This window comes from Tasmannia lanceolata, unplaced genomic scaffold (assembly GCF_043159265.1).
Source record: "Tasmannia lanceolata isolate RefF3 unplaced genomic scaffold, GAP_Taslan_0.1 ptg000019l, whole genome shotgun sequence".
In the NCBI taxonomy this organism is placed as follows: domain Eukaryota; kingdom Viridiplantae; phylum Streptophyta; class Magnoliopsida; order Canellales; family Winteraceae; genus Tasmannia; species Tasmannia lanceolata.
Window position 1 is genome coordinate 2,552,352 of NW_027518696.1, and position 10,081 is coordinate 2,562,432.

General features: G+C 41.0%; 1 protein-coding gene across 1 annotated transcript; it reads right to left on the reverse strand.

Moving 5' to 3' along the window:
- Positions 1–1,487: 1,487 nt before the first annotated feature.
- Positions 1,488–5,870, reverse strand: LOC143853456 (putative disease resistance protein RGA3). The gene is made up of 2 exons (XM_077363230.1): positions 2,782–5,870; positions 1,488–1,781 (listed from the first exon to the last, which is right to left on the reverse strand). Exon 1 carries the CDS (start codon positions 5,826–5,828, stop codon positions 2,817–2,819), a length of 3,012 nt encoding a protein of 1,003 aa, XP_077219345.1. The 5' UTR covers positions 5,829–5,870; the 3' UTR covers positions 1,488–1,781; positions 2,782–2,816.
- Between the last annotated feature and the right edge of the window lie 4,211 nt (positions 5,871–10,081).

Sequence of the window (10,081 nt, forward strand, 5' to 3'; positions counted from 1 at the left end):
CTTCCATGTATGCAAAGCTTGTCAATCCTTACCAAGCAAATTTACAGAGATCAAGACAAAGAAAACTGAAACTGAGCAATAACAGATATTGATGGTCTTTACACTTTCTCAGTATTGAGATAAGCTGCCTCTCAGCCTTCCCAACAAAAAGGAAACACAGCAACATGTGTCATAGAAGTTACCAGGATTAACTTTCACACACATCCTAACTTCCCAAAAAATTCATCATACATATGTTCAATCATTTGAGTTGGTGCTTCCCGAATGACTCAATTCCCTTTTTATCTATTTCAATTGAACAAAGGCAAGCCTGTTATGCAGGTGTTTAGACTGTTGAAAGAAAAGGGTGTGATGGGCTTTCAATTGTGGAAGGCAATGGAGTGAAACCAATTGGCAATATAAGCATCAGAGATGTCCAATTCCTGTTTAAGCACACCTGAAATAAATAAAGAGTACTGAACTGTGCTTGTATTTTAATTTGTTCTTGTTTCTTTGTTTTAGGGCCTCTTTGGATACCTGTAAAAATTATTTGCTTGTAATCTTCTATTAAAATGTGTTTGGAGTTTAATATTGTTCACAAATAATGATTGCACTAGCTTTAGATTTGATCTAGTTAATGGCTTCCATAGAGGCACTAATGTCCCATTTGTTGGTTCTTATATGGAAATAAGGGCTAATTTTGGTAGCATCAAAAGAGGCTCGTAGTCTTATTTGGCACAGCCATTGATCATATCAATTGTATCACAGTTTTCATTTTCCTCATCGGCAATCTAAGATGCAAGGATTTAAATTTCTGTTTTGGTGCAGCCATTGATCATATCAAAAGGTTTCGGCCACCACCGACCGAAATATTTTGGTTTCGGCCGAAATTATGATAATGATTTCGTTTTTTTTTTTTTTTAATTTCAAAAGAAATGTCTAAAATTTCGGTATGAATTTCAGCGATTTCGGGGGAAATTTCATAAATTTCAGTGGAATTTCAATCAAAATTTCGTTGAAATTTCGCCAAAATCTTAGAAAGAAACAACTTCATTTAAATTCCGTTTCAACTGTGGCCAAAACTGAAATATTCCGGTCATTTCGTTTCGTTTCGGCCGAAATTTAAAACCATGCTAAGATGCATAGTTGCAAGGATAAGTGAGAATGTTCATAAAATTATAAGCCAAACATCGCAAATTAAATTTTCTAGAAAATATTGGATGTCATCCAAACAGGGTAAATATGCATCCTTGGAAATACAGGATGCCATCCAAACAATGTAAAATTTTATTCAAAAGAAAACTTTTCAATATTTTAAAGATTCAGGGAATTTGAAACTTCTAGTGAAAACAAAATTAGCACATCAAAACTCCTCTGAATCATTTCATAACTCACTTTCGCATTTCATTTTAAATTTTTTGGATTTTTATAACCAAACGCAAACTGAGATTAATAAAAGAGAAGCTCAACAGAAGAAAAAGAAAATGCATCAGCAATTAAAATGACTAAATCAATGTTTTCTTACAGGAAAAGGAACTGTATATATGACATCTACTTGGTACAACCTTAAATAATATCTAGAAGATGCTAAATTCTATATTTCATGACGGGCCAACCTGATCTACCTTTTGGTGCACTTCAGCTCTTTGTCTGTCTTCCTTCTCTCTTGCTTCCTTGCTTGAATGATTGCTACTCCATCCTCAGCTTGTCTTCTTCCTCACTTCCCTTCTCGTACTCTTCTCTCACGACTGAACAATATTCTTCTTCTTCATCCTTGTAACATTTCCAATTTCATTGCCATCCTGTCACAGAATTTGAGAGCAGTTTTGAAACTGATTTTTTCAAGAAGTATATGGATGTTAGAATATGTGGGATCCAACGGTTGGATTGGGTTAAGATCTCACCATTGGATCATCTTAGAGGTAGATTGGGTAAGTGACTAAATGAAGCAACTAGATAAATTAGCCAAGTGGATTAGAAGAGGCAAGCAAGAGAGATTAGGAAAGTAGATTTAATTAGGTTAGATTAGAATATTCTAGTGTTATCTCTTTTCATAGTTGTCTTGATTTATTTCTATGTTTATTATGTAAGTGCTCTATAAAGGCACCAATGGATTTTCTTTGTAAGCATCCAAGATTAATATAATTTTCTATTATTTAAAAAAAAAATGATGACATAAATTATAAATACGCGAACAAGGAAATCCAGTGCAATTTTTATGAGCTTTGGTTTTGGGGAGAAAGGTATGCACATTTGCAGTCATTTGGGAAGCTTTCACTAAGTTTCCTCAGTCGACCCTTTTTCTTTTAAGTTTCCTCAGTCGACCCTTTTTCTTTTTTAGTTCTTGGTTAAATATCCTATGATTAAAGAACAAAAAAGATATCATCCAATAGGTAAATAGTAATTCTCCACCTTATGGAAGATTCTACTCCTATTTTTTTTCTAATTCTCAAGTGATAAAGAGAGGGTTCTGCAAACAAGATTTGGTAATTAGTACTCTTACATTGAAAGTCCACTTAGAACAAATTTTTATGCCCCACCCAAATACAAAAGTTGTTTCTTTGTGCATAAAATTTTGTTTTATCACGGTTGTCACTGTAAAAAATTTCAGGAAAAATAGAAGTAATTAAAAGTAAAAGTTAAAGCTGTCTTCGAAATAATGATCCTTTGTGCTAGGGTAACTCCCCACTGGTCATATTTTATTTATTGAGAGCTAATGTTATGTTGATGGTTCTTTCAAAAAAAAAATGTTATGTTGATGATAGCCTAGAGAGAGAGAGAGAGAGAGAGAGAGAGAGAGACCTGCACGCCTACCCAACAGATCTGGGCTGTAGCTGTCACTGTATCTTCTCCTTGTTGATATAGATATTGGGGATGTGTGCTATCTTGTACCAATCTTGTCCCACATCCTTTTGGCACCTGGCTTCGAAATTTGATGAATGGATCCTTAATTCTTGAAGCTTGGTGAGGTGCTGAAACTCATCAAACTGAGAAGTCCAATAAGAATAGGATAAGATTTCTAGAGTCCTCAGTTCTTTGAGTAGTCCCAAGTCCAACCCATTGGGAAAATGTTGTATCTTCAAATGCTTGAGGTTAGAGAGGCTTGGCAATGATTCTATGAACCTGCTGACATTTCCAGATGAGTTCAACTCCTCAACTTGTGGGGGAAGAGATGGTGGACAGATCAGTTTAGCACAAGAATCTACTTCCAGCTTCCTAAGTGTATAGGGTAGGTGGTAAGGCAGCATCTTCAGTTCTGGACAAAAACTAATCTCTAATTCTAGGAGACATGCCATCTGTCCCTCTTCCACATTTAGCTCCCATCCCTCCCATTTATTCATGTTCTTAAATCTGAGCTTTTCCAACTTTGGGAATGCACCTCTCACACCACCACAATCTATGGACTTCACCTCTTGCATATAGCCTATGGTGAGGATTTTGAGTGATGGCAGTTTCCCAAGTGGTGGAACTTGTCTACACTCTCTGAAATGAAATAGGACCACCTCAACTAGATTGGAGAACAAAGGATCCCCGATCCACACAGGAAACTTGGAGCCGGGGAAATCGAGTATTTGCAACTCTTTTAAATTTGTATGCGGAGGTCGGAGGCCTTCAAACACGTCCTCCATCCTCTTCATCTCATCTCTTCTCATCGCAGGACTCCTACGCCGATCATCCATACAATTTAAAATTAAAACATGGAGGTGGTTAAGGTCCTTCAGTTCTCCAATCTTACAACCAGTCTCATCTCCCACAATAAATTTGGAGATTGTTCTAAGGGAATTTAGTTTCCCTATTCCATTTGGTAAAGAGTGTAGTTTATTAGTACCTTCAATCTCAAGATGTCTTAGGCTAATCATTTTCCCAAGTCCTTGTGGAAGTTTTTCTAATATATGACACTCATCGAGTTTCAATGTCTGTAAAAGATATAAATTACTCACAGTTTCAGGCAGCTCTTGTAATTGAGTTGCAGACAAGTTGAGATATCTCAAATGCTTTAAACTTCCCAAAGAATCTGGTAATTTTTTTATTTCTGTTCCACCAATTCCACTCAGATCTAATGCTCTTAGGCAACTCAAATTATGGACAAAATCCTTAGGAACTTGATTAACTATTCGCCATCCAAGACATAAGAAAGTGCGCAAATTCTTAGCCTTTAGTAATTGATGGGGAATTGATTTGTTCACCGAACAATGACGGATAGACACATGTTTGTTGCACGAGTTCTGTAAATGGTCAACAAGTGGCGGGCACTCTCCAGTAAAACATTCACTTGCAATAGAATGGCACAAGTCATGGAAAATTCCGCGCATCCGACAATGTGTTACACACCCGTTAACATTTGTTACAAAATCATCAAACAAAGATCTCCCCATTAAATCGTCAAAATATCTCCCCCCTATTGTCTCAATCTCTTCTTTACCTTCAGAATGAATGAAGCCTTGAGCTATCCACAACTTGATTAATGCATCTTTCTCAATCAGATGATCCTTAGGGAATACAGAGCAAAATACAAAGCATTGCTTCAAATGTGAAGGCATATTATAATAGCTCAATACAAGAGCTGGTGATATGCCATTTGCAAATTCAAGTAAGTCCCAGATTTCACTTTCCACAACTAGCTCCCATTCCCATTTTGCAGTCTTGAAGCGCATTGCGTTTCCGATAACCTTTATGGCCAAAGGCACTCCTTGGCATTTTCTTACAATTTCCCGACCGATCGTTTCTATGTCCAATTGCTCAACCCTCGGCCTCCTTGGTAAGAAAGCTCTTGCACTAAATAAAGACCAACAATCATCTTCAAGTAATTGCTCCAAATCATGAATATGAGTCGAGGAAATTATTTTTGCAACATTCTCGTTGCGAGTAGTGACTATAATTGCACTTCCTCGCGCACCGCCGCTTAGAGCGAGCTTTATTTGTTCCCACTTTGATTCATCATCGTTCCAAACATCGTCCAAGACAAACAGAAAACACTTTCCTTGTAACGTTTTCCTGGCAAGTGTATGTAAGGCATCCCATTCACGGATCATACCATGGAATATTCTAACACCAAGATGATATTCCTGACAAGCTTCAATAATTGCGTTACAAATTCTCTTCACATCAAATTTAGGAGACACACTCACCCAAATAGTTTTTTCGAAGTGATTCTTCACCCTAACATCATTGTAGATCAGCTGAGCAAGAGTCGTCTTTCCAATTCCTGCCATTCCAATAATGGAAATGACCATTAAACTCTCTTCACCACTTAACAACCACTTCACTATTCTCTCTTTATCTGGAATCCTACCAAATATCTCTGATTCATCTATCAAGGAACTCGTGGTCCTCTCTTCCACTTCATCCTTTGCACTGTGTTCTATAAAATAGAAACTATCCTTCTCATCTTTAATCTCTTCTAATTTTTCCCTAATCTCAGTTATCCTATGTGCGATTCTGTCACGAAACTCAATTTCGGTAAAACAAGAAAGAGGTGATGACAAGTGTGTGCATACCTTCTTGCTAATATGGGTTTCATTATGAAAGCTTCTTCCTTCAATTTGTGATCTGACAGTCTCAGCATGCCACTCATCCAGTACATCGTCCATTTCGTAAGCCACATCTTTGAGCTTTTCTAACCATAGTCTAATGGATTCTTCTTTTATTTGACGATTCTCTGCATCATGAAGCACAGCTCGAATGGCTCTAAACATGCTCAAAACCTTTCTAAGTTCTTCCTTGACCCCCAACAACAAGCCAACCTCTTGCTGGAACATTGAGCTCAAATTTCCCAACACCATTGAAACAAGTTCCCCCGCCATATTTGCTCGAATGACAGTAAACAGAAGAGAACTCCAAACAAACATACTTGTGATGAACTACCCTTATCTGCATATGGTAGGTTATGACGAGCTTGGAAGTCTTTTTGCAGAAGTCACCATAGAAGATAAAGGCCGGCGCTGATATTTCCGCCCCCCGCCTTGACGGCTGGGCCACCATTTGACCGCTCTCTCTCTCTCTCTCTCTCTCTCTCTCCACCTCCACACACACACCAGAGGAACAGTTGGTGGGCCCAACAGAAACCGTTGGTGGAATGGTGGGCCCATCTTTGAACAACGTATGCCCCGCCCATACCACCCCATTTTGACCTGACCCAAAATTCTCCAAAAATTGAATAAATCCCGAAATCTGAGTCTCGGAACCAAATGCGAAGAAAACCCGAATGATTACTTACCCATTGTGCCCATTGTAGACACCACATTTTGATAGGGCCCTAAACCCGCGTATTCGAATGAAATCCTGAGGTCAGGCAGAAAATGAATGGAATTAATCCGAGCAAAAGAGAATGTGGGGCCCGCTTGTGTGGGACCCGTTTGTGTGGGGCCCGCTTGTGTGGGGCCCGTTTGTGTGGGGCCCGCTGGTATGGGACCCGCTTGTGTGGGGCACGTTGCTGTGGGACCCATTTGTGTGGGGTCCGCTGATGTGGGATCCGCTCGTATTCAAAGAGAGAATAAGGAATGTCATCATTTTCTTTATTTTTAAAATGGCGTAATGAGTATGTTTTGGTTTTCGTATGGCATCCAATGCCATTTGATTATTGTTTTTTATTTTTATTTTTTTAAAATATAAGGGAATTTGGGGGGACAAGACTCATCATTTTCCTCTCCTCATGATGAGTCTCGCCCACTCAAGAGGGAGGTGGGATCTCTCTCTCTCGCGGAGGAGAAAACCAGAGGGAAAAAACTAGAGGAGAACAGGAGCGAACCAGAGAAAAAAAAAAGAGAAAGGGGAGAGGGAAAACCACAGCCATCGCCTACCCTCCACCTCCTCCCTACTCCGGCCACCCTCCACTTCCTCCCTACTCCGGCCGGCCACCTCTTCTGCCATTTTTATTTTAAAAATCCACATCGGCTCCACCAGCAGCCACCACCTCGCCGGATTCCGGCCGAGTCTTCTCCACCTCCTCCTCCACAGCCACTCTCCACCGCCACCAACCACCCTCTACCCATTCCACCCAAAACCCATTTCAAAAAAAACCACCTTCTTCCCCAAGCTCACCACCACCCTCGGCCAGCACAAAACCCATTCAAAAAAAAAAGGGGGGGGCAGCCAACACCATCTTCTCCGGCAAGCCTACCATCTTCCCTCACCTTCCTCTTCTTCACCCTCCTCTTCACCACCACTGCCGGCCGAAATCCGGCAAGGCCGAACTCATCTCCACCCAAAAACCACCACCGAACTCCACCCAAACCACCACAGACCACCACCACTACCATTCTCACTCCGGCCAGCCACCATTCTTCCGACCGTCAGCCACCTCCATCTCTTCCCTCCACCTTCTGCCATCCCTAACCTCCATTAAACCTTCTCTTAAAAAAACACATCAAACCCATCTTCCACCACCATTGCAACCACCGGCCACCTCCTCTGCCATTTTTCTTATTTTTGTTTTAAAAACCCATTCCACGGCCACACAGCCACCATCATCTCCGCCACCACCGTCATCCACAACCACCATCCTCTCCAACCCCCACCACCGACATCCACCACCTCCGCCAACACCATTTCCCTACCCAAAACCCATCAAACCCACCATCACCTTTCTCCACCACCGACCAACCCCATCTCCGATCCAACCCACCTCTGTTTGAAAACCCCATTTTCGTTTAATAAATACACAGAGAGAGGCAGAGAGAGAGAGAGAGAGAGAGAGAGAGAGGGAGGAAGAAGACTCCGGTCATCTCCTCCGGCAGCCATCATCAGAATCCGATTACCCTCATTCCCCTTTCCATCTCCTCCATCTGTGAGCTCATCCCACTCCCTCCATTTTCGCCCAATCACCACCATCAGCGATCAAAACCATTTTATTTATTTTTTAATTCTCCAAACCCATTTCATTTTTCCTTTGCCCATTTCCACCTTCTTTTCATTTCCTCTTCTCCAAACCCATCTCATCCCTCTCTTCCACCCACATCCCCTGTTTTACGCATGATCTATTTCTAACCCATTTCATTTCACCAAACCCTCTTCGAACCCCCCAAATTTCCCATCATTTTCGTTCTTTGTATCTAATCTGAAGAAAGGAGAAGAGGGTCATCCCATTACCGTCTAATACCGCCATTGTCCCTCTCACATCGGGCTGCGTCTGTTGCCTTTGCGTGTCCGTGAATCCACCATTGCTAGCGGACTTCCCAAAGAATCAATGAGCTGTCCGTAGCATCAACCTACTGTAAGTGTAGATCGCCACCTTCAAATCTCTTTGTGCCTTGTTCTTGATCTTATGATATTTTTAATGTGCACATCATTGCTGCTAGGGTGGTGCTGCGATTTACATATGTTTTGTGTGGAGTTCGAGATTGTCGTTAGCATTCGATACCTTCGTCGATTTTAAAAAAAAACTTCCCCGGCAGAGGCGATGACGGAATATTTCTTGAGCCAACCCCTTGCCCTTCTTATCATTTTCGCCATCTTAGGGTCTTCGCAGGGTTTGAGATTTTTCCTTTCTTTTCGGGATTGTTCTTCATACGTTCCTTGGGATCCTCTTCGAGTTTCGATGTTCCATCATGTCTTGAGAACGCTTTGTCGTGTTGGGCGATGAAGGCGCTAGCCCAAGCCCATCCTTAGGGGACTTGCTCAGTCCAAGTAGCATACCCCTCCTTTGTATATAGGAGACTTACCCAGTCTCATTCTCTTGCTAAACCTCCTCTTTGTGCGTCGTTTGGTTTTGGGAGAACACCCTACTCGCTTGGCAGCATACCCCTACCCTTATGGGTATTTGGTTGCACATTTGTTGCACCCTAGGGCTAGGTAGCCGTCCGGCCCGGCTGGGTGTTTTACCTTTGCCAAATATGCACAGGGTCTCTTATTCCTTTTTACGTCATTTGTGTCTCGGAGACAAGCCTTGTCTCATGTAGAGAGTTTCCCTTTTAGGAGGCTTACCTAGCCTCATGTTAGAGTGGCTTCCTCTTTTAGAGTGAGTATTTGACTTGGTAGTGTTATTAGAGAGTCTCTGACTCATTTGTTCCCCCTCTTTAGTGTTGTTAGTTCGGAGTTTCTCCTTTAGAGTTGTTGATTACTTCGCTTTTGATTAGAGGCTAACTCAGTCTTATTAGAGCTTTGCTTGCTTGGGATCTTGGATCGTTTTCTCTCTTCTTGGGACGCTATCTTTCTTGTTGTGGTTTGTCTCTTTGAGACGCTAGTTGCTTATTCGGGGTTTCCCCTTTTGCTTTAGGGCTTTGCCCTACTTTGTGGTATTACTTGCGTGTTCCCTTTAAGATTGAAAATATTTTAAGGTCCAGAGCATTGGAAAAGCTTTAAAATCCAAAAACATTAGAAATTTAAAACTCAAAAATATTTGAAAACTTTAAAAATATTAAAAACATTTGAAAATATAAAAAACCTTAAAAAATCTGAAGTGTTAGTGTTTCTTTTAGAAGTGTAGTTTGAGAGTTCGTTTCGAACTACGTTGGCTTGATCCTCTCTCACGAGGTACGTAGTGCAGCTTGGGATACATATCCCGAGTCCAGCCAAACTTTGTAAATAAATCTTTTAACCCTTTTAAAAAAATATAAAAATCTTCCAAAATATTATTTTTCGAAAAGATCTTCCTCTAGAGTTAGGACTTTGTCCTAGATAGAGAGTTTTAGAGTTAGGAGTTTGTCTTTGTTGTGTGCTTGTTGTGTGTTTGTGTTAGAGTTAGGAGTTTGTCCTAGCCAGGAGCGCCTCCGTCCGGTCAGTTGGCGATTCACATCGCCGACTGATGACTAGGTCTTGGATACGTTAGCGAACCTATTGTTTTCCTTAGGAAATACAGCCTAGTTACACATAGGTTGTATGAACCACCGGCATTAGCTTAGGGATAACCTGCATTTAGTTAGGGCATATAGGGTGTCCTAAAATCTACAATTCACTGGAATTTAAATAATCGTTCAAGAAGCTTTAATAATTAGTTCGGTCTTTTAGATCAAGTCTAAGATAGAGGTCTAGGTGTCTTAGGCATCCTAGTTTGGAATAGGCGCGCAGAACTACGTTGCCTTGATTCTCGTGGAGGCGGGGATACGTAGGCTTCTTTGGATGAATACCAGGCCATCCGAGGACTTGGGCTAATAATTTAGAGTCT